Source organism: Rhopalosiphum padi, chromosome 1 (assembly GCF_020882245.1).
Source record: "Rhopalosiphum padi isolate XX-2018 chromosome 1, ASM2088224v1, whole genome shotgun sequence".
Classification (NCBI taxonomy): domain Eukaryota; kingdom Metazoa; phylum Arthropoda; class Insecta; order Hemiptera; family Aphididae; genus Rhopalosiphum; species Rhopalosiphum padi.
The window spans coordinates 1,566,978-1,592,962 of record NC_083597.1 but is presented as its reverse complement, the minus strand read 5'-3'; the positions used below and the strand labels follow the sequence as shown (position 1 = coordinate 1,592,962).

General features: G+C 26.5%; 2 protein-coding genes across 4 annotated transcripts in view; both read right to left on the bottom strand.

Moving 5' to 3' along the window:
* LOC132931996 (uncharacterized) overlaps nucleotides 1-15,288 on the bottom strand; it is a 37,107-nt gene extending 21,819 nt beyond the window's left edge. Inside the window, exon 1 of one of the 2 annotated variants that reach the window (XM_060998157.1) lies at nucleotides 14,649-15,288. In XM_060998157.1, coding sequence (XP_060854140.1) covers nucleotides 14,649-14,673 — 25 coding nt within the window. In that variant the 5' untranslated portion in view covers nucleotides 14,674-15,288. Of the gene's footprint in view, nucleotides 1-5,792; nucleotides 6,690-14,648 lie in introns of those variants that run through there. The other variant, XM_060998156.1, reaches the window with a different exon arrangement.
* A 3,305-nt stretch (nucleotides 15,289-18,593) lies between these two features.
* LOC132917580 (natterin-3-like) lies at nucleotides 18,594-25,534 on the bottom strand. 2 transcript variants are annotated; one of them, XM_060978376.1, is made up of 5 exons: nucleotides 25,375-25,514; nucleotides 21,544-21,620; nucleotides 20,911-21,146; nucleotides 19,044-19,187; nucleotides 18,594-18,824 (listed from the first exon to the last, which is right to left on the bottom strand). In XM_060978376.1, the coding sequence occupies exons 2-5, from the start codon at nucleotides 21,560-21,562 to the stop codon at nucleotides 18,720-18,722; spliced, it is 504 nt and encodes a 167-aa protein (XP_060834359.1). In that variant the 5' UTR covers nucleotides 21,563-21,620; nucleotides 25,375-25,514; the 3' UTR covers nucleotides 18,594-18,719. The 2 variants fall into 2 exon arrangements, with proteins under 2 accessions (XP_060834359.1, XP_060834360.1); XM_060978377.1 differs by lacking the exon at nucleotides 21,544-21,620 and having other exon boundaries at nucleotides 25,375-25,534.
* Between the last annotated feature and the right edge of the window lie 451 nt (nucleotides 25,535-25,985).

Below are 25,985 nucleotides of genomic sequence, written 5' to 3'. Positions count from 1 at the left end.
GGTATCAACTGCGAAATCATTAAACCAAAGATATAATAAATATTAAGCTAATAAGATGCTACTTAGGCTACTTTATTTATGAAAAGTTTATTGTTTTGTTTGTCTTTATTATTGTATATTTGTATACTACTATATTATTGTAATTATTAGGTTATAACTTATGACGTAATGGTATACATATAAATAAAACATTAAACATTTCAATCTTGTACTGCGTATAATGTTTGGTTTAATATCTAATAAAATACAATAATGACAATATTATTATTAAAATAATCAAACCAGTTCATTCACTTATGTAACTTTTAATTTTTTAATATTTAAGATTTTGAATTGACCATTGGAATTTATTTATTTTTGGACTGATGTAGATTTTTTAGGCTAATGTACTTAAAGTAGCAAAATGAATCACTTAACATTTTAACCCTATACAGTTTAAATTAACTAATTCACCAAGGAGTAATAAATTACAAAATGAAATGCATGATTCAAATAAATTTAAATTTAATATTATAATATTTACGAATAAAAAAAATATCAATTAGTCAACACTTGACAGCGTTTTTTTTATTATTTTAAATGTCAAAAATACTATTTCATATGTTTTGTTTTCTGTTATTATTTTTAACTTGAATTTTCTTAGCGGGAGAAAAAAAAATAACACAGCATACTTGTATATGTTATATATATACAAATAAAGGAGTATTCTTAATATAAGTATTAAGTTTTGTTCAATGATATAATTATCTCACTAATCACTATTTAATCCATGAATACAGGCTATTATTTATTATTTTATAAATTTTGTAAATTAATAAGTTTTATAGTAAAATAATTATTATAATTCAGTTTATCCTATTGTATTAATGTTTTATTAATAAATATATAATCCTATTCCTCAATAACGACAATAACATTATTTTAATTTATAGATCAATATAACGTTTTTATGAGGTCACTGAGAAATAATTTATAAGAAGTGCATTTTTATGATATAATAGTTTATTTAATGTTGACAATGTTGTGATACTTGCCAGTCTACGGATAGATTGTAAGTTTTCAACAAAACAAATAAATTTGCATTTATTAATTTTTAGTGTTTTAGAACTTAAATATAACATGGTACCTATATTATCCAGAAATATTTTACATCAATATTAAAAAATTTTAATTTGTAGATAACTGCAGATCTTTTTCAGATCAAACTTGTTTTAACATAGATTTTTATTAGACCATATATTATAACTAGATGCTAAACAATCATAATATAAATACATAATAACATAAAAATATTAGGGCAAAGAGGCCTCCCAAATCTAAGTGGAGGAACTTCGTTAAACTCATCAATTTTAAATAAAAATAAAAATAAATGCAATTTATGTATTTAAAATAATTGAAGTACTGTATAACTGAAATAATAAGATACTTAACTAATTTATTTAAATTTTTAAAATTAATATTATGTTACTAATATACCTATTGTAAAGATGATAAATGATTAATGATTTGTCGTTTTATCTAGTTGTATTTTACATTTTTACGTTATAAATAGGGGCTTATAAAAAAATATGTTGATAACAATTATTTGATCAAAAACTAAAAAGTATTAGAGGTATACCCGTACTACATATAAAGAAAAATTTAGAGTAAAACTGTGAAAACTTAGAAAAAATTATGAACTTTTGAGTTTGGTATAATTGAATTATTCTTTTCTAACGGTAGGTAGTGCAGACTATTACTTTAAATTATATTTTATATACGTAATTCATATTCGTCTTTTTTATTTTTTTTTAATATATTTAAAGGGTCGTCTTTCAACAACAATCATTGTAAAACAATTTTCCCCTACCACAATAATTTTAATAAGACGTAAGATTCTCCAATGAATATAGATATAATTGTCTCCTCACTGCAATTATTTCTAATGTATCGGTCATCTAGATTACATAAATTTAATATGAATAACGAACAATGAACATACCTATGATATATACAGCGCGTATTACAAACAGACGTATTCAGAATTGTTGTGCCGCAATATTAATTGTTATTGTCACATCAATACGACCTACTATTTGTATTACAAATTATTCATGTTCTAAAATATACAGGAAAAATAAATTCAATAATGTTTAACTAGTTTTTATGACTACAAATTTTAACTTGGAATTTTTAAATATAGTTTGGTAGGTATCTTTTATAAAGCCTATAAACTCTAAAGACACGTAATTTCAAAATTTGTTGATCACAATATCACAGCATCTATATTTTACTTATAGTTTACAAACCATTATGTCATTATGACCTTATAGGTATTCGCAGAATTTTGTGTAACTACAAATAATTCCAAATAACGGTCGTAGGGGTTTCCTAGTATAACTAACCCGTGAATAATGAGTATAGCCAGTATAATAGGTAACTGATGTATTCTTACTTACATTATAAACTCATAACTTGACACCACCCTCATCTTGCTATCTTTGGGAAACAGGAGACGCGTTTCGTTATACCGGAAGTGAAGATCTCACAATAAGTAAACTCGTTCAAGATTCGAGTTGCCGATATGTCACCGTTCTGCACAACTCTTTATGACTTACGTACTTGTGAATGGTGGCGCGAAAATAATTTGAACGAAAATCAGATGACGTGACGAACGCAAAAAAATATTGTGATTGACCCCGTTAACACATGGAAAATACCCATTTGTAAGTAGTCGTGGATTTCACTATACCAATGCCGTGTCGCATTTCGAGTATTTAATAACATAGCTAGTAACAAAATGTTAATAATACTTTACCTAGAGGAAATTCAATAGCAATTAAGTTTTAAAATACAAATGTCATTAATGTTTGAAACTCTAATGATAAAGTTGAAATTCGTAAACGAAAGGTGTGGAATACTAGCTAACTGCTGAAGTGGTATAAGACATAAAAGAGTTATTCTAATGGTCCTCCGCGATAATAAAGAAAATCGTGAAAGCCGGATCCATAGCTATAAGTCGTCTGTCGTGTCATGTCCAAAAGTTTAGCTCAGTCCAACTTACAGTTTATTATGGTTAGCGAATAATATCATGGTTACAACGGCCTATCTGAATACGATACAAGGAACACGACACGACGGACAACGTGACTGTATTAAACTCGGCTTAATCCACTGATCATGGCGGCGAAAGTATAACCAGAATCGACCATGGTTTTGGTTATTGGAACCAAATAGATTAAACGTTGAATTATAGGTTATACGATATTTGCAATTTTTTTACTTCACTATTTATAGCAAACAGACAGTTCGAATTTCTTCGTTATCAAACGTTTCTAATGTTAACTGCTTTCGAATTTCCTCCTATAGGTACTTATACAATCTGATTATATTATTATATTCTGCATGACTTGCGGTATAATATAAACATTAGGAACACAGTATATGCTACGTATATATATAAACAATGTGGCTATATAGCGATAGTCTGGACCGCGGTAGCCATATAAAGTCTGTCACACCTCAACCTCAGTAACTATATAACGCCCCGACCACCATATTTGGCGACCACGTTCCATAATATTTACGGAGTACTCGCGAGCGACATTTTCCTTCGACGGTTAGTTAGCTTTATAGAAAAATACGGTCAACACTTTCTAGTCTTTTTCTTATCTCGTGATGTGCCGTCTGTTTTTGAACGATTCTGGATGAAACCGTTTTCGTGCCGTCTTCTACGAGTGCGGTATGTACTTATGTAGTGCCACTGAGCGAGACTTGTTAGTTTATTTGCTAGTCTCTTAATATCTGGTCCGATGAAATGGGCTTCTCAATAATTACAACTTACAAGCCAAAATAGTGTGGCAATAGGTAAGACATTTATTAATTTAATATCAGGTCAGATGTCAGCTATACATAAGTAAGGTTCCTTACAGTATACACATACACTTCTTCAGCTGACATTGTGCATTATTTAGAATATTTTATTAATACCTAGGTATAATTGTAAAATCCAAATTAAATCTTTGTAAAGTAGTTGCGTGTTGCGTATGAAGAAGTTTGAAATAATTTATAAATATAAAGTATCATTGCATAAACTATAGTCGTTTTTTATTATTGAGCTAACGTACTAACGTATAACCAATGTCCAGATATAACTTATAAGTTTATAAAATTATAACATGTATATTATTATATTCTATTATATATGTATAGCCATTTAGGTTTGTAAAATACTAAAATTAAAGTTAAACCTTGATGAAATATTCACGTTATGTCGTTATATATTGTCAAATTTTAGGAGATATTATAATATATCATAGAAAATAGAATTTATTAATATTTTTGTTTAATCTAATCAAATAAAAACACTTCGTGTGTACTTAAAATCACTTTATATTAAATGCTGCATAAAATATACAGTGATTTTTTGTATTTACGTATAATTTGTATAAAAATAGTATTGTTATTGGATCATTGGATTCATTTAAAAAGACACATATTTACAATAACCAGTAACCGCAATACCTAAACATTATTTATATTGTTATCGTTAAAACCATAATAATTGCCAACGCCGACAGTATAATTTGGTATAGATACTATATAGTACTATACGAGTATACCGTGGTACATACCTACGGGAATTGTAACACTGAAATCAGTAAATTATCGTTATGAATTGTTTACATCTGTATCTGTGTATTCGACTAATAATTAAGTTGTATTATATTAAATAAAAACCAATCGAGAGTGAACGTTGTGTACTACCCAAGGTGGATATATATATATATATTTATATATATATATCCACCTTGGTACTACCTATATATTTGCAGCCCGATACACGGCGGCACACTTACCTAACCTACCGTATGGTCTATAGTTATATACCGCTTGTATATTATATAGTTTACTATCACTATATTTTTCGGTATAAGCGCACTTTTTGAAAGCAAGAATTAATTTCAAACCACTTATGAAATTAAAAAATTAAAATTATCAAAGAAAAATATATAAACAGATATTTGCCGATTAACACTATTAAGTGATGGCAAAAATATGGATCAATTCATAATTAGAAAATATAGAAATAATAAAATACAAATAAATTAAATGTTCAATACATGTATGTATCATAAATTATGTGGTAAATATTTATTTCTATAATGATTAGAGAATAATCTAGGGTCATAATAGTAAGGTTAAATAATAATTGTTCAGTCGTATACGACTATACTATCTGTGTATTTTATAATATTTGTATTTATATATCTAACATTATAATAATTATAAATGCAGTTATGTCCATATAAAAATGTCATCATCAAAAAAGGCCACCTGGGATAATCTTCAACTAACTCCCTTAAACACGTCCTGGAGTCACACCAGGATTTGTAAATTCAACATGACGTGACTATGACACTATGTGTCTATGTGCGAGACGCACTCTGTATACTATTTAATTAATTATTTACCCGTAGTTGTATTATACGCGTATGAATTATTATCTACAGAGTGTATTAGAAAGAACTGTTCAATGTACATAGTACATATATTAATAATTAATAAACTAACTTTAATACTATAATATATGTAATAATTTTTGTTCTATAGTTAATATTAAAAATAACATTTACTATAATAATTAATAACAATAAAATGTATTTTAAAGAATAAATAAATATTAATTTGAAATAAAGTTATTTCATATTAAGTAGTTAATTACAATTATCTCATTTTTTTATATTATACTTTGTATTCTATATTTCTTTATAAATTTGTAATTGTTTTATTAAAAATAAATTCATTTATACCTTTCATTTTCTGTTTGTTTTTTCGTTTTGACTTTTTACGTTTATGATCGCCGCCGTTGAATATTTTCTTCGACGACAAGTAAATCGCTCTTTTCACGATGTAATACAAACCGAAAATTATCATAATCCGAACCGGTGCCCGCCAAAATTCAACGGCACTAATAACTCGAGCCAGTTTTATTACGTGGCACTAAATAAAAACGAAAAACTAAACCAATATTTTTTTTTTATTCGTAAATATCGCGTAACGCCATAATATTTCTGTTCCTTTTACTGCGTCTATTGTTTCTATATACACATATTCTGATATCCGATACATAAAACTTTAAAAAAAAATGCAATTATTTCATAAATATATTATATTGTTTTATCTGTGAAATAATAATAAAATATGATCGATGACGTCGATGTCCGGATGGCATATATATATTATTATTACGCAGTGGGGCGTATAAAGAGGCGCACTTATTCGCTATCGATAACGACAAAATTTTAATAACAAGCGCGGACACTGTTTCAATGTATAATGTAAATAATATGCTTACGCGTAATGAGAACAAGTGAAAAAAAACTAAATACAAATCAGTTCGATAAAAACGCGGCTGAATATTACTAAACTATAATATTTAACACCGGATATAACACGTATTATAATAAATTATAACTTTACACATCGGATACGGTTAATAATATAATTATTTTTCATACTATACGTGTATTATGCGTTATTACTTATTATAATATTGGCATATTGGCTCAATGCGACGATAATAATAATTGTTGTGTTCGCCGCGAACAAAAGAGAGATCAAAAATCGAAAAACAAACGAAATGTCACTGGAGAACGTAGTAGGTACGAGACGACGAGACGGCGCGGGACGACTTATTGTCATATATTGTGCCGAGATGGTCGGATGCCAAGGCAGATGTGTCGGCAGGACCGCGAACGGAACAGCTCATTGGTTGTTGTATTAATAGACGTGTGAGTGTGGTGCGTTCATCGCGCGCGCTGCATGGGGATCGAGTCGTTTAAAAATGATTATTTTAATTTTATTATTATTATTTTTTTCCACTTAAAAGAAATATTTACAATACATATTACTTTTTTATAGTACAAAAAGTAAATTTGATAACACAATTAAAAAATAAGAACACTGTTGGTACGCTAGATACAGATGAGACTATACGGGAAAACTTTTTTCATTGGCCAATACTATAATAATAATATATAGTATAGTACCTCTTAGATTAGTATTTATTATTAATTATAATATTAGTATATTACAAATCATTCAATATTCACAATGCATTTGATGTATTTAGTAATTATTCTATTATATCTAGGTATATTATTTTTTATATTTATGTTGTCATTTATTTATTAAACGGTCGCCGCCTTTGATTTTTTCTATATTATTATTTATTGAAATAATTAAAATGATATTATTTTCTTCAGTCATCAGAACGTCTAAAACTGGTAATGATTTTCAAATGAGGTGTGGGTGTAGGGAGGTGGTTACGAAAAGAGATCTTCAATTCCTTAAATTAGTTATATTTGTTTATAATATATACATCAACTAAAAAATAAGTATTAGTAAATAAGTACGGATATTGTATAGCTATTATAAGAAAAGCTAAAAAGAATGGCTACCATCTTCATTCTCTCCCTCTTTTTCGAAACAGGCAACAGCCACTACAGGCAAATAAGCATATTATAAATTATAAGCTATAGCGCATAGTATTTGTGTACTGACGTACCTACTGTGTTTAATATAAGGCACGCCTATCTCAAAATGACAAAATATATCCATGGTATAGAATGTATTACACAGCTGTAGTGCAGGTCGGATAGAAGCTTAAAATAAACGTATGAGTCGGATACGTTTTATTCTATTGTTCACACATCAAACATTAAAATAATGTCAGAAATCTTAGTAAAATGTTCCTACATTTAACTTTGCATTGTGAAAAAAAACTTCAAACATTTTATATTTGAAATAATGAAAATATAAAATATGAATATTAATTAAGAGACAAGAGTGCAACTATTATAATATTACGTAATACCTACCTATTGTTGGAAATGTGGGTTCGGAAGATTACCGTTTGAAATTCCGTGTCAATCTCTCATTTGACTAATTATTTGTAATTCAAAAATAATAATAATTATTATACATATATACAGTCATACAGATATCAGATTACGTATTTAATCCATTTATTCATATTTCAGATACAATTCATGTTTTCTAGTCTAAATCGTTTAAATCGTTTTAGATTAAGAGTATAGATATTTTAGAACACTTCTACATATTATAAGCATAATCATGAATATATTTTTTAACTTTATTTATTTACTTATACGTAATAAAATTGATTGATTACAATGGATATGAAAAATGTTTATTGTGTATGAAGATAATAATATAAAAACGAGTTCACGTTTTCTTTATTATTATTATTATTATTTTTTTTTTTTTTTGTTACATAATAGGCTATTAAGGGAAAAATGTTAATCAACCAAGATTGATCTAACGGAAGTAATTTGAAAGTAGAAATTTATTATTTGACATTAGTGTCTATTATCTATTGACTACGCAGGGTGGGTCCAAAAATAGCAGAGTAGAATTGAAAATTGAAACAATACGCAATATTGTCGTTTTTATCATTGGTGATTGGTTTTTTATAACGGCATGCATGCTATTATTTTGTATCCAAATAGAAATGCACAATACTATTAATCGTAGTTACAAAGAAAAAACCTAATATACATGAATTTATAATCTTTTTGAATTTTTCATACAGACAAATTATCAATACATTATAATTTACATAATATTTATATATTAGAATTTAGATTGTTGGTATACACATTATGTAGAAATTTGTATGCTATAAGACGTACAAAAAAATATATAATTTAACTAGGTAGCCGGTAGGTACTGAGTAATGAATATTATTCAAAAATATAGACTTTTAGCAGCTTAGTTAATAATTTGATGAACTTATTTTTGGTATATTACGTCGTTTATTACATACTTATATTTTTTTAAATTAACGATTATCATATAATAAAATATATTTGATACGTAAAACGTGTTTAAAAATCAAGATGTATATTTATTGATTTCATTTTTATAATTTCTTAATTAATTACACCTATTATCATGGAAAAATGGTAAATAATAAAAATCTTCGACAATATGAATCAGATATCAATTGACAATAAATTGTGATCGTTAAGTACCCGCAGTGTAGCTTAAATATAGGGTTTAAGTTAATCAGTAATTTACAACAATATTTATGACAATCAAGGCCGTAACGGGAAATTAATTTCAGGGTGGGAGGGGGGGTTAACCCCCCCAAAAACGGCCTTGATGCAATACTTTATATTATTAAGAAGAATTCTTTGGTCGTCAATATAAATTTATAATGGAGTAATAATATTGTCGAATAATATTTACATACCTATTAATTCATATTTAATATTGTTATAATTTATAAATAATAAGTTATAACTTATAAGTGTTATAATCTATATTGTATGTTAGTATACCAATAAGTATAATAATAACGAACCAATGAAGATCATAATTATCTAAATATTTACATTCGTAAAAAATCATAATATAATAATTATATATAAAATATTAATATTATGTTTTATTTCTACATTTTCCCGCTCATATTTCGCGCCAAATGAAAAATAATATGGATAAAAATAATCCAACATCTGGCACAATACCATATAATTATTTTTATATTTTCTATTATGTTAACATATGGTAGACATTTAAGTTTCACATTTTCATTATACATAATTTATAATATTCGAAAAAAAAATTATAATTTAATTTACTTATTCAAACAATTTTTACTAAATTTTAGGTAAAGTAAACGCAATTTTTATTTATTAATTAATTACTAATTAATAATCATTATCTTTTAATATAATTTATCGAGTTATTTTTATCTAATGGGTTATATTTTCTTTTAAGCTATCATAATTCGTTTTTATAATTCTTTTCATTCACTTAATTATTTACATTATAATTTTGTATTGAAAAAGAATAGCCTTTAATATTATTATTATTATTTATTACCAATATTCAATTTATTATTATATACATTAAAAAATGTATTTGAGATTACAAAAATGATTTAACAATAATGCACCTATGAAAGTAAGAACATTATTATTAATTATTATAATTGATAATATTGCAAAGAAATTTTTACTTTAATAAAAATCTGAAACATCATTAAATAAAAATCTTAAAATATTTAAAATTTAGTGTTTCATTTTAAAATATTTACAATTTACATAATTAAATGTTTTAATTACCTATTCTAAGATTTATTGTTTTTTTTTTTTAATCATATTAAAACTGTCAATAATTAAATGTTAAAGTCTGAAATTGTTTTACAGGTACCTATTTAGTTAATACTTATAAATTCTTATATTTTGTGTTATGAGAATTTATTTGTACATAAATTAAAAATTAATGTTAAACATAACTGATATGATTAAAAGTTTCTAAGGAGCACTCTCCTTCCTCCAAAAAAAATCATAGGTGTGCCCTTGAATTCCAAGTCTTTTATATGTGTTTAGATTTTGTTATGGAAAGAACATGAACTATATACGTAGTTAACCCTTGGCATTGTATTTTTTATAGTAGCGAAAATTGTTGGCACTGTTTTAAATGTGGCGTTTCTTAGTTTCTCGCCTCTTAAAAAAATTTTAAATTGGCAAATTACCATAAAAACTCAATCCGTTTTTAAATTTGTTACCAAACCACAAAAACGCAGACAGAAAAAGGATACGTTGAATCAAACATTATTGATGTAATAATAAAAAAAGAGACTCATAATTTTATTACTTATTACTTTCAAAATTAAATGAGTATTATTTGAATCACCTATTTGAGAAACGACGCAAGTCAATAAAAGGTAATTCGATGAAAATAATAAAAAAAACTTTTTATGTTACCATTTATTATGGTGAATATACCGAGAGGTTTAATGGAAATAACTCGATGAGATACACTGCAATTAAAAAAAACTACATTTTGACTTGGGGAAGTTGCATGTTAAGTTCTTGGACTCACATTGTTTCTATATAACGTGGTGTAAATACGCAGCTGAATTACTATAGGTTCCTACTGAATTTATATTTATTCTCAAATAGTCGTAGTCAGTCCTAAATTCAGTGGTGGCGTGACAAAGGCTCTATGAGCCCGGGTCTCATGGCTGTTTGGGTGGGTGGGTGGTTGTTGGTAGATGCCGTGTTAGTAGTTGGTACACAATATAAACACCTACAAATAATATTATTAAAATATTATTATTATTATTATTTTTTTTTTTTAATAATAGGACAGAAAATAAGATAATAGACTACTACAATAAACTAATTTTATTGGTTATTATTTGGCCCCACCATCTTAAAATTAAATATATTTTTTTAAATGTTCACACATGATAAATCTATATCTATAAATAACACATTCTACGTCATATCTCAATTTTTAAAATTTTGTGGCTTATGTTGTTTCACTTTTGGTGGTTCATTTTAACTATAATAATATAGTTTTAATAAGTAGTGTTTTATATTTTGCGAAAGTAGTTTTAATCAATATAACACCTTATAAGTATTATTATACTTTCTACTTTTAGGAAGCATTGATTTCCTATAAATTGTAAATAATTAAGCTAAATTCATATAATGTTCCTTTAATATTTAATATTAATTGTTTTTTTTTTCATTATTTAACTTAATTCTTTAACTATATAATTAATTATAAGAAGAAACTGTAAAGCTTTGTAGAATATATATTATAATATTTATAAAATATTTATTTTATAATATGATACTAGTACTTACATATTAAACCATAAAAATCCACATATATACAAATTTAGTTTTTATTTTGTCTTAAATAGTTTTATAATACCTACGTTAAAATAATTTACTTTTAATTCACACTTATTGCTAGTTATATATATAGGTGAAAATGTGAGATATATTAAATAGATTTTGTGAGACTATTAAATAAGTACGCAAATTGCAATGAAAATATTTCAATTGTATTTCAAACTAAATCTGCATGTACCATATCTTTATTGGACTAAACAAATTTGACCAATTAAACAAGAAATAATTTACCAACTATAGTTAGGTAGCTAGATTCTGAGCAGAACAATAAATTTAATGGTTTATAATATATTTTTATTTAGATTTTGAGTGGTGCTATAATAATTTATTAATTTACAATGATGTGTATGTATTTTTTATGCCTGTGTTATCGCTTTTATAACATTAAAAGTGTTTTAATCTTCAACTTAAGGGTGGTATCTGGCAGCAAGTTGGATTTAGTTAATTTTTTGAAGGATCTAAAGTAAAAATTTCTAGGACCATTGATTTTATAATATTAAAATATCAATGCTAGTACTATTCAAAATAATAGTAAAAACAGGAAGGTTTACACAGAACAAGATTTTTTTGCTGTAGTTCAAAAATTAAGAATTGTTGAAACTTAAATTCTTCACCAAATATTTTTGTGAGAATTTCCTATACACTACAATATTGTTTTCAAAAATGTTTAAAACTTTGTTTGATATTTTTATACATTTGAAATTTTTGTATGATAAAAATGATTATATATAATGCTCTATCATACAGCCTTTATGCGTTTTATTTTTGGCAAAAATTAGTTCAACCTGTATTACTACTAATAGAAAAATAAATTATCAATAGCAATATATAGTAAAATATCCTTTTAAACGTACGCTGAGTAGTGTATTTCGTTATATTTTACCAAGCATTATATACACTATATACATAATATATGATTTTTACGCATACGTGTGTATAGAATAAAATAATAGATAATCCTAATCTAATAATTCTATAAAAAATTACATAAATATGGCGCTGACACATATTGCATCATATATTATTTTAGAATATACAACATAACAGAAATAAAAAAAATATTGCTCAGTCAATTTACGGTGACATCCGGTATGTTAGTAAAAGATGTATTGATTCCAAGAATTGCAGTATATTGATATAGAATTTTTCATAATTAGATGGGACAAATTATGCCAGTTATCTCATTGGTTAGAATATGTTGGACCACATAAATAGGACCTAAGATAAGGATAATTTCAGACGTGAATTTACTGTTAAAACAAATACTTTCTTGTCACACAGCATCAGTTTTTATTGTAAAATATAAAGAATATTTTTAATTTTAATTAAATTATTTTTTATAACTATTTCAATTACAAATGATGTCACATACTCACATCCATTCAAACGATTTTTGATATTGATGCTTCTCATCGTACCTATACAATAATTTACATTTAACACATCAAGCAGTATGCCCTGGCCTACTCAATGATGAAGTACTGATTCCTACAACACAACAGAGCGACTTCCCTAATTTTAATATTTTATATTACTATTATACAGTACTACACACGTAAACGTAAACCTCATAAAGTCATAAAATGAATAATATTTTATTTTAATTTAAGGAGGCTCTTATTTAAGGGGAGGAAAATAGATTTTGAATATTTTGGATAATTTACATAGTACTGTTCTAAATAACTTACTTAATTTCTCAAAATTAACATGTACTTTAATGTGCTAACAAGACAAAAAATAAAAAAGTATTTCCTACAAAACATAGAAAAGAAGCTAACAAGTTCAAAATTTTTTTCAAAATTAAAATTGGACTACTAGAAGCATATTTATTTTCGCTAGCTTATTGGTCTAAATGTATGAAAAATTTATTCGTTTAGAACCCCCTTAACATGTTCAGAAATACAGTATACAGAGTATAGACGCAGTGACTAATTAATATATATATCGATATAACTAAATACATTTTATATAGTGTCAAGCAAAAGCTAAAAGTTTTCGTGGTCCATCCGCCATGGCGCCATCATATAATATATAGTTACGTTTTTATTGATTTTTTATTTCACACGTTCTATTTTGAGGGGGAATAGAGTCAGAATAGAGCAAGATGTCTGATGACCCATTGTGTTTATTGATCACTATACTGTGATGAAAATATCAAAACTAACATTTACACCACTGAGATCTATGAAGTAGAAAATATTGGTTTTTTTTATTTTTTTCATTAAATATAATGCATTTCGTAATCAATATCGACAAAACTAGAATTATCAGACGAGGCATGTATGATATTCGCACTTCCGACTTGGCGAAAAAGGCGTTAAGTTTGTTTTTTTATGACAAACTGGTTGTGATGTTAGCATCATGATTGAGTATATAAGTATATAATAAAAATATAAGATACAACCTGTATAGTTTTATATATGATATACATGCTGTAGGTATATGCCTACTACTGATATCAATCGATAAGGCATGTGCAACGTGTTTAATGTGTACAGTGTTTATATACTGCACTGCAGTATATACAATGTACTTAGGTAATATTGTACATTATAATTTATAATGTACCTATCTAGGTATGACTTTCTAATAGGTATATGCGTAAAAACTTGGTTATAAGGTCAATTTCCGATCGGTTGTCAACAATTTAATACGTATAATACATGTGGTACGTATCTACTTCGACTTGCTCTGCAGACTAATCTTATTAATAAACTACATTTAGATACTTATAATTTTAAAAAAATTGACCACTTGTAAATGTATTTATCCAATTTTTCTTTTACTGTCCTTATGAATTCTTTATTATAATATTTTATTATTAATCACATTGCTGTACACACACCATATTTTATACATACTACCTATACAAATGCATATATATTACACCGAATCGCCCCGTCGAATTAATATCATTTAACTCACTTGGCTTCTCCATTTCCTCGTCCATCAATTATTCAGCCGTGCAGTCCACCGCATTCGTATTCGCGGGTCCGCGGCCGCTTCCGGTGCGACGGTGACTCATCGCGTTCGACCGGCTGCTACAACCGACACGATATCCGCTAGCCGCACACAGCGCCAACAGGCAACCCTCGCTGTGGTTGCGATCGGATGGGAAAACAATTTCGTGCCCAATTCATGGTCGATAGGTTTTCCACGGGCGTCTTACGTACGACAATCTCTCGATTACAGCAGTAATCCTCTCTATCTCTTCTCTCTCTCTCTGTGACAAGCACGCGCGAATAACGACACGGCGGATGTGGATGACGGTTGTGTGGTATTATTTAGACATTATTTGCAGATTTTATTATTTATAATATATTTTTATTATTATAACGACACGAGTATTATGAATTTAAGTACTTATAGCGTATTATATTTTTACAAACACGATATATCGAGCTGGGACGCACCTATAATATATATATATACCGGCCGTTTTCGTCGTAGTACTTGTTATGATTGTTTTTTCGTATTATTATGGAGCGTCTTGCTCAAGTTTTGTTTTATAGAGAAAAAAACACACAAACACGCCCGAACACGCTGTCGCGGGTTGTGTAGTACCTAGGTACTAGTATCCGCCGTCTCAGTAGCACGCGCGCGCCCCCGATCGATAACCCAGCGCGAGCGTGTGTTCGTGTATTTGTGTGTGTGCGTCTATATATGAGGTTGACGTACACCTCGATGCAATTCTCCTCGACCGGCATAGTATTTATAATTTTATATGCGATATGCTTACTGACGGTGCAACTGGTCGCTCTATAAGATGTACCTATATAATACGTATATAATTATAAATTATAGTAATTACGTAGCTGGAAATAATTAAGATTCAAAACACCTAATATTATATAAATAACAAAATACAAAAAATTCCGATTTTCGCGACCATCATATTTCTTATGTACCTAGGTACATACCTATCGTATATAATTCGTATTATCATATTATGGTATATCTAGGGTTGTGCACTATAATAGTGTCTATACCAATGGATTTTTAACTGTGATCCACGATACTCATGATGCAGAGGTTCGAAGCGCTAACAAATAAAATTTTGAAAATTGTAATTCCATTCCCCACAACATATTTATATGAAAAAGTCTTCTCTGCTATACCCAGTATCCATATATAAAAAAATAGAAACCAAACTATGAATTACGTTTAAAGTTTTGGAGTATTGAGCCCGATTTTCAAAAACTGATGTTTGGAGTAATGAAATTTAACACCATCCTTGACATTAATTAATAAAATAAATAAAAACGAAGTATTAAATTTCTATGTAAAACTATGTACCTATAATAAAAATAACTGATTGTTTTATGTTCTAAAATACCTTCTTATGTGATTTATAATAATGTAGTATATGACAGTTATTATAGGTTATTATATAACATGAGATTTATTGTAAAAAAAAAAAATAAAGGTTATTCGAAAGAAGAAAGTTTGGAAAGGGCTCACGTACTTCAAAAGTTTAAGAACTGCCTTTCTATATACTATAGGGCTTTTGATTTATTTGACTGCAAAAAATGTGCGTTCAAATTTAATGGATTTGTAAAAAATGTTTAAGTGATTGCTGATACTAGGTAGTGATGAAATAATGAAATACTACTACCATACACCGCCTACGACTATGAATAATGGAGATTGGAGGGACACAAAAATTCACTAATTTGTATGATGAATGATTAACATTTTATAATAATATTGATATAGTTTATACTACGAGTATATCGTTTATGCTTTATGCAAATTATTAAAGCCACGATGCAATGTTTTAAAAAAATATGAGATAATATATGTATTTATTGATATTATATGTACTACTAATTATTGTACTAGCTTCCCACAGAATACCCTCGCCAAAAGCCCGGGGGGGAGGAGGCCTAGTGACACAGCGGATATAATGTATATAGTAATATACTATACGTTATATATTATATATTGAATGAACGTCGGCATATAGAGATATTAGATTTTGAGTGGTTGGAATTTATCAATTCGTAGAAAAATAATAACCGTCGTTTTCTCAAGACATTATCAATAATTATGCATGAAATGGTTGGTATGCGAGTTTAGTCGTTTTTATAATGACAAGATCATAAAAATGTGTATTAAAATAAATTAAATTCTCGACTTTCGTACATTCATATATTACTTATATGTGTATAATATACACTATATTCATATATAAATACACTAACTAGTATTGAATATTATTACAACAAATTACTGATTTTTATTTATTATCAAATAATTTTTTATTTTCTTCAACCTATTATTGCGGGCCATTACGTATAAAGTTTGATATTCATGTTTTTGGCAATAAGATATTTTACTTCAGTCTAGTTTTGCACTTTATACAGGGCAACAGAAAGACTAGAACAAAAAAAAAAAGATGCTACTTAAACGTATGACAAAAATATGTCAGCAAATTCTCAAAAATCATATTTTTTAAAAAGTTATTACGTTCCAAATTAATTTAATTAAAAAATATTGATATTAAAAAAAAGTTCTAAATAATAAACTACTTGACTTAGTTAAATCTTTTTGCCATCAAAATTGTTCTTATAATCAAATTCACAAATTGTCTATTTTAAATTTAACCAAAAAAATTTAAATCAAATTTAAATTTTTTTATTTTCAGTACTTAAAAATAAACATAAACAAAATTAAACTATACATGTAATGCTAGGGTCTCTTAATGATAATTAAAAAAAAAATGAAAGTATTAATTAGAACAAAAGTTATTCCAAAAGTTAGTTCTATATGTTACACTCTGTATATTGTGTTGATAAGATATTGTACTAGTTATTTCATGCCTCCTGCACAAGAACAGAAATAATACTGATTCATTAAAACATTATTCCCATTCCCTAGCATTTTATTTTTTTTCCTACACACAGTAAAAAACACTTATTTTATTATCATACGCATATTCATTTGGATTTTTTAAATCAATCTATATAACTCTGTGTATATTCAATTTCAAAATATCTAAATTGTACGTCTTATTACAATTAAACAAGTGTAGAAATACTGAAAAAATGTAATATAGGCATTATAGGTACTTATTATTTATTCTGTATTTAGTTTAAGCAATAATTAATTAATTGTGTAACACTAAAGAGCTCAGAATTCATTCTCAAGTGAATTTTATTCAGATTTTATGAACAAGACAAAAGTGATAAATTCTAAATTATTATAAAAGCACTACTATGGGTTATGTGGTTTGTATCGTCGATAGACTATAATTGTGTCGTCTGGGAAGACGCATATACAATGCAGTGTTAGTAGTGTTACACACTAGCGTATACTACTGGTACCTCTAAAACCTAATTTTTTTTTTTAAAGAATTTTAAATAGTCTAGTATAGGTACTGACAACGACATCTGTAGGTTACAACCAAAACCATGAAGTCAAGAACAAGAACAACAGTCGTCGTTGACTATAACAATTTACTATTTAGTACTCTTTTGGTATACGTAAATTTTAAATTATAATAAATTACCTATAATATAGGTCCTATATAGAAGAAATTAATAACTATAATATCTACACACGATTGAAAATTATTTTATATATTTCAAAATCATCAGTCTAGAATCATCAAGGAATAGCCAAAAGAATTAAAAATTATAAATGTATAATATTTAATAATTATCGATAGGATAAATGTTTGTGATAATTAATTAATATTAAAATTATGAGCATTTTAAAACACAAATGGCGTATTATTTAGATTTTAGATACATATAATATGTCATTGTTGTTGGTATAGTAACTAGTAATAATTACATATGGAATTATGGAGACATCACTCCTATCCTACTATAATTAAACTATTTTAAATTATATAAATACATAATATATTCTTATATATAATTTATTGAGTTAATTATTCAATAGTACATGCAATTCTATTTTTTTAAACAACGAATAATATATTATCTATATAATATTACACATAATATTATGTTGTTGTATTTATGGTTTTTAATTAATTGTCATAGGTGGTCGGTAAATCATGATTTCATACTCAGTGACGGATACTTCTTCTCCGTTATATGGAATGTAAAGTGTTCCATGACTGGGATGTATCTGTACATAAATAAACAATAAAACAATATTAAAAATTATTTTTCTGTACTTGAATGACTATACAAAAAGTATTGAAAAATGTATAGGACTGTTTATGAAAATCAACTATTAATATTAAAAACAAATGACAAACGACTCGTGTTACAAATTTGCATATGGTATTTCAGTACAAGTCACGCTAAAATATTAATTGCTTAAAGTTTGTAAGTAAAATATTACTTTTCCAGGAGTTATTGTTCCGTCATGAAGCGTGCGTCCCATGTAAAGTTTTTCACCGTTAACGGTTGCACCTATAACAATAGCGTTTGGTGGAATATGGTTTCCTTGAGCAGTTTGCCATGCCACGTTTGCATGACATAAAACCTGTAAGAAAAAAAATGAAAATGTTATATAAATAATGTAAATAAATATTTGTATACAATATAACATCAAGAGATTGAAATTTAAAATGTAATATTATCCTACTCAATTAAGTTAAAACAATAGAAGTTGTGAATACAACTAATTAAAATAATGTATATATAATATATATGAACTAATACATTGTATTTGTCCTAATCAATACATTTTATCTTAACTCAATTTTTCTAATTTTATAAGTTTTGAAAACTATTATTGTAAATAATAAACTATTTATAATATATAGGTTGCATATTCCACATAGAATGGAAGGTCATCCTGTAATGCACGATGCATTGCAAATATAATATGTTAATAATTTTTATATAATCGGATTTAAAGAAAATCAGTTGGAAAAATGTGCATACTTATCAAAAATACTTTTCGATGAGTAAATAAAAATTGAAATGCGCAGATATTTTAAAAACTGACGAGTACAAATAATGTGATTCAATGTAAACTGTAGATCTGCGGGTTTTTCAGTGCTTACAGTAGTATTATAGTATTTAATATGTATACCTTTAATAGTGCTTAAAATGAGGAGAATCATGAGAACAAATATAATATTCCTACATACCTATAAACATGTTTGCTTACACTTAATTGAATGAAAAATATTGTACATGATAGAAAAATGTTTGTATATATTATATATTATAATGTATTACAGGTCATCTAAATCTTGCATTACAATACTTATAATGAATGGGGATTAGGTACAATAAGGTCTAATGCTAAATATGTATAATATGATATACGATATGTAAGCCGACTGTATACCGTACAATATAATACAAATAGATACTAGAGTACTAGACACATGCAGATAATATAAATTGTACGTCCATCATAATAATACGAATATATGTATAGAAATAATTAAAATAACGCATGGCATCAAACATTCATACAGCCCCTCCTAACAAGTGGACGTTTTGCGGTTTCTGTTTCGTTATAGTGTATCTACTATAACACTCAAGTGTGCAGAGTATGCTATACAGGGTAATTACTCGAACATAGACTACTGATAATTATATTTAACTTGTATAGTTGTATTTAAGCTTAGTATTTAAAAATTTTTATTATTACTTATTAATAATATAATACTATTATTGCTTAACTATATTACTAAAAAGAAATCTAATCATTTATCTTATGCTATTTTAGGTATTTTACTTTTTTGACTACCACACAAATTTATTTATGTTTTGGGACAAGATATTTTTTTATTATTGTCGAATATGGGACTAATGGTTTATTATTTATAAGCACTTTACACTGCTCAACTAAACTAAAAAAAAATAACACTAATTAAACTCTCGTTTAATATTTGTCATTTATCTATTTACCTACCTACATCAAAATGTTCATGATAATATTGGATTAAGAACATGCATTTTTATAAAACATAATAAAAGGTTAGAATTAATAAAGGAAGTATAACAGTAATAGAGATCTACCTATCTATTACAAATTATAAACACATTTAAAAAAATTTAAACACATTTTTTCTATTGTTTTTAAAAATTACAATAATATTAAGAATAGAATAATAAGTGTTAAAAATAATCACCCTATATACTAATATACATATATACATGGCACATTATACACAACCTATGTATATGTAATATAATTTACAACACGGGTTTTAAACGATTATAAAATTAATAGTAATTGATCTGACCTCGAAGTGGCTCAAGGCATGCTCCATGCCTCCCCAACACACGTATGCCGACGAATGACTCGGGTTAATTTTCGCTGGCAGCAAGTCACCTTCGTAAAAAGCCCGACCCGCGTACAACGGGTCACCGCCCTTATCCGTGCCCGCGTGTACGGCTCCTCTGGGTAACGGATCGCCGGAATTGCATGGTACCCATAACAGAGTGTGTTGTTGATCCATCGGGACCCATCCATAACCACCTGTGAATAATGAATAAAAGAAATATTTTACAAAAAATTGATATAAAATAATATGTTTTTTTCTTCTATTTAAATTAAAATTATATTTTATTAGTTTAATTACCTATGTAAATACTTAATTATTAATACATCAATAAAACAGTAAAATTATTCTAGTAAAAATTAATGTTTTTAATTGTCTAAGATAATATATTATTTTAGACATTTTAGGTACATAGTATATTATATTGCACCTACAGGTAGTTGGAAATTAAAGTAAATACTTGTCTTTTTACTTCTATAATAATTTTTAAAAAATAACTACCAAGCCTAAATTATATTTTATATAAAAAAAATACTACCATAGTAACTAAGTACAGCCATTCACAAATAATCCCTTTATAGAATTTATACATACCGGACATTGGTAAAATCATTGGTTATCAAAATCGAAAATCGTCAAAAAAATGATTTTGAAAATCTAAATTGTAAATCCTAAAAAAAAATATAGATGAATCAATATAAAGACTCTTTTAGTCCATAATCATATCCATACAGTGTGTTGCAGTTACAGGCATAGAGTAAACGCTACTAAGTAGTAGGTAGTTTGTAGTTAGTATTTTAGTAATGACAAATATAACAATGATTTTATATTATGTTCCGATGATTATTTTATCCGCCATATTTGTTCATTTTATTACTTCTAACCTAAGGATAAACGGAATAGTTTTGAGGTTTTGACTACTAAACATGAAAATTTCACCTATATCTGTCAATAATATAGTAAGTAACCTGATTATTAAAATTATAAATAAATATTATTTTCGTAAAAATTATTCAAAAATTAACAAAAAAGTATTCAGTAAACAAAAAATAGCACTTTTAAGGAAAAGTCAAATATTTTTAAAGTTAAAGTTTTGATTAAATTGGATTTTAAAGTAATAAAGTGAAAATAATAATTTATCAGTAAACAATTTTGTTTAAATTTTTGGTCATAATTTAAAAAGTATATTATATCACAGACACATTTAATTATTACTTATGCTATTTTTATAGATATAGACATTCGAAATTCATATATTTATGTATACATTTTTTATAAACGTTTTAAGTTTACATTTTGACAAAATTCATCAAGATAACGAAAATTTGCAAATTATTTTGTAGATAAAAATTAGATAGGTACTTAAACAAAGAATTACAATTTTAGTAATAATATGTAATTCAAAAATATTATCCAAGGTAATTTATAACTTTTAAGAATATTATTATTATATTTTAGTATTTTACTTTTATTATAGACAATGTCATTTTCAAAATGTGCTTAGATTAATTTTAAGGTATGCCTATATTTTATACTACTAACCTATTAATACTGTTTTATGATAAGTCAGTACCAGAATAATATATGATTTAAATACCATATACTACCTATTATAATTATTAATGATAAAATAAATGTAATTTTTTCGAAATAATTAATTAAATTTACCGTAATTACTAACAATAATAGTAAAATAAAGGATTACAGTTGTAATATCTATATAATATCGTATATGTATTTATGTTTCTTTTTGGCCCTTTATGGACTTAAAACTACTTAACAGTTTTTAATAAAAGTAAGTCAATACCCAAGCAAAATCCTTGGGACTAAGAGGGTGTTTATAGCTTATTTGTTAACCATAATATAGGTTGGTATGGGTGGTTCAAATACGAATTTAGTTGTGGTTCATAAAAATTGAATATTTTTTGTTTATATAAATGGTTGTCATAGATTATAGATTATATTATAATTTATTTGTAATTACAGTACCTAGAGTATCAATTATTTAAAGTATTTGGGATCAAAGGGGTAACCAACTATTAAAAATACACAGTAAATACGAAAAATAATAATGTTTTACATAATTAAAAATAAAACGAATGTATGTATAACGTTTAAGTATGGTATTATAAAGTAAAATATATATTATTGTATTGTTAAAATTAAGTATATAATATTTATACTATATATATGTTAAACTTATGTATTTAAAATAATAAAAATTCTGTAGATGTAGAATTACATTTTACATAATATTTCTTCCACAATATTAAGTTTTCTTATACTATTTTGTGATTTAAATTTTTTTTAACCAGCCTTAAATAACTTTGAAATTATATCTACTAATATCTACTATATGTATTAATTTTACTATTAAAGATTATTGCTTGTTCATACAATACATACAAGTAGTAGAATAGAGGCTCCGATATAGGGTCACCTAAATCTTTTTTATACAAACCATAAAAAACTTCGTCCAACTTAATATTAGTTATGAGTAATCGAATGCGTTAATGAATCAAATACATTTGAGATTACTTATAGTAAAGTGAGCCACAGAAGATAATAAAATAATATCTATTAAAGTATTTTTTTTAAAAAGCAAATCTTAAAATCGATTACTTTAATGACTTGTAATCATGATTTTTTTCTTAATTCTGAATATATTTCTGATTTAAACACATACAGGCGAATACCAATCCAAATAACGATATTGGATTTATGCCGGCTTTTAAGCATTCATCGTTGATTCTGTCCCCAGTTTTTTGTGTTTATTTAAGAAATATGTCTTGAATAATATAAGCAGAAAGTCAATAAATTAATTATTGTTATTGTGTTTGTATTAAATTTTTTAGTTGAAACAAAATGGAAACCGATAGAAAGATAGATTAATTTTAACCTAGTCGAAGTTGGGAATACGGAAAGCAAGTAAATACCAGTACCTAGGTATATAAATAAATAAAAATTAATAAAATATACTAGGTAATATAGGCTGATAGTTGACAGACCGCGTGTTTTCGCCCAGAATCGTTTTTCGTATGCATTATATATTGGTTATTGAATTCAAATTTAACATATTAATTAGGTACAGTATAGCTTACTCAATGACGAGGTACTTTACATCTATTATTAGAGCGATTACCAATTTATTGTCCTTTTTTTGTATTATGTTATATTTTATAATACAGTCGAGTCACGATAATTCGAAGTTGAAGAGAGATAAAAATTCGCTTCAAGATATGTATTGTTCGAGATATCTAATTCGAATTTATATTTCTAGGGGAATAAAAAAAAATTCGAATTGCCAAGTTATTCGAGTCGAGATTCGAATTATCGATATGTATTATACATATTAATGTTAAAAATTATTGTCAATCTAGTCAAACTACACATATGTGCATGAATCGGTTTGACATATTTATCTATGAAATATAAGATGAATTTTGTAGTATAATCACAGAATAAATTAAATAACCTAGTTACCACTACTCGCTACAGACTTGCATATTGTCGCATTTTCTATACCAGAAATCTATACATTTTTTTATTTTAATTAAAATTCCAACAATAAAAGCGTATGTGCACAATTATTGTCACGATGTCCAGTTCTATTATGTAATACTTATGAAGTTATGAAAATGTATAATAAATCGAATTAATTTTTAATTGTATTTTTATTCATTCATTAAATATTTTCATAAATTAGAATTTTTTAATTATAAACTATCGTGGTTCCTAACCTACGCCTAATTCTACGCCTACTTTGGCGTAAAGACTCAAAAGTCTCGCGCCTCCTTGTATAAATTGAAAAAAATTGAATACACGTATATAAAATGTAATCAAATAAATACAAATTTTACTTCATGATAACAGCTTGTACCCCCTAGCAATGTGTACAGTGTGTACACGCCCCCAGGTTGGGAAACACTGAAATATGATAATTAATATTTTTTATAATTCATATTTTTATATCAATCTAAACGGTAACTAAGTCCAAAATAACGATCCGGACGGTAGAAAATGTCAACATTTTATATTTATTATATCTCTAAATGACTATTTGGAATAAAATTACTATTACCTATAGCTGAAAAATGCATCTTTAATTAATAGGTACTAGGTATACTAAATGCAGTAAAATTATAATAATATAATATCTTATGTCATCGTTGTACAAGTTATAGGCGTATTACCTATAACCATAACCGCCGGTATACCTAGCCTATATACTAAAGTATATAGATAATAAAATATAGAAATAGTTACAATGTTTTATTAAAAATATTTGGTAAAATATATGAAATTTCAAGTAGGCACCAACTACCAAGTACCTATATACGATATACCTAAAAGGAACAGATCGTATAACAGTGATTCTGACAAAAAAATTTCATATTATGTACAATGATTAAGTGATTTACTTACCAAGCATTTTTATAGTTCTTCTAAAGATACAATTTCACAACTTTGAGCTTCACTTATGAACAACAAATACCTAATCACTGTCACTACAATAATGACATATGCAGAATTTCGTGCGCACGAAAACAAGTACACGACCGAGTGGAATATGTAGATTTATCTGTAATCTCAAGTGTTTGTTGTAATGCTAATAAGATTAGATACGTTGCTCATTACTAACACATTATATTTATTTCATCAATGCTGTAGCTTTTATATAAGTTTAGTGGCATTGTTTTACATGATGTTATTGGATACGAATAAATTGAAAATAAAAATATCTTTAATCAATATTTATACCAAAACCCCTCGCAAAAATAACATTTATACGTATTTTTAAATATGAGTTGGTAATGGACTAATGGATATTTAAAAATAATTATCTAATGCAAATTCGTAAGTTAGAGTGTTACATCATTCCAGAAATCCATAAAATATGATATCACTATTCATTATTATGTTTTATGTACGGTTGGTAAATATGTAGTTAATGTGGTGTTTATTCTTTGTTTATTCAATCAAAATATATTTCACTCTAAATGTGGTTAACTTGTGTGTTAAAAAATTATATTTTT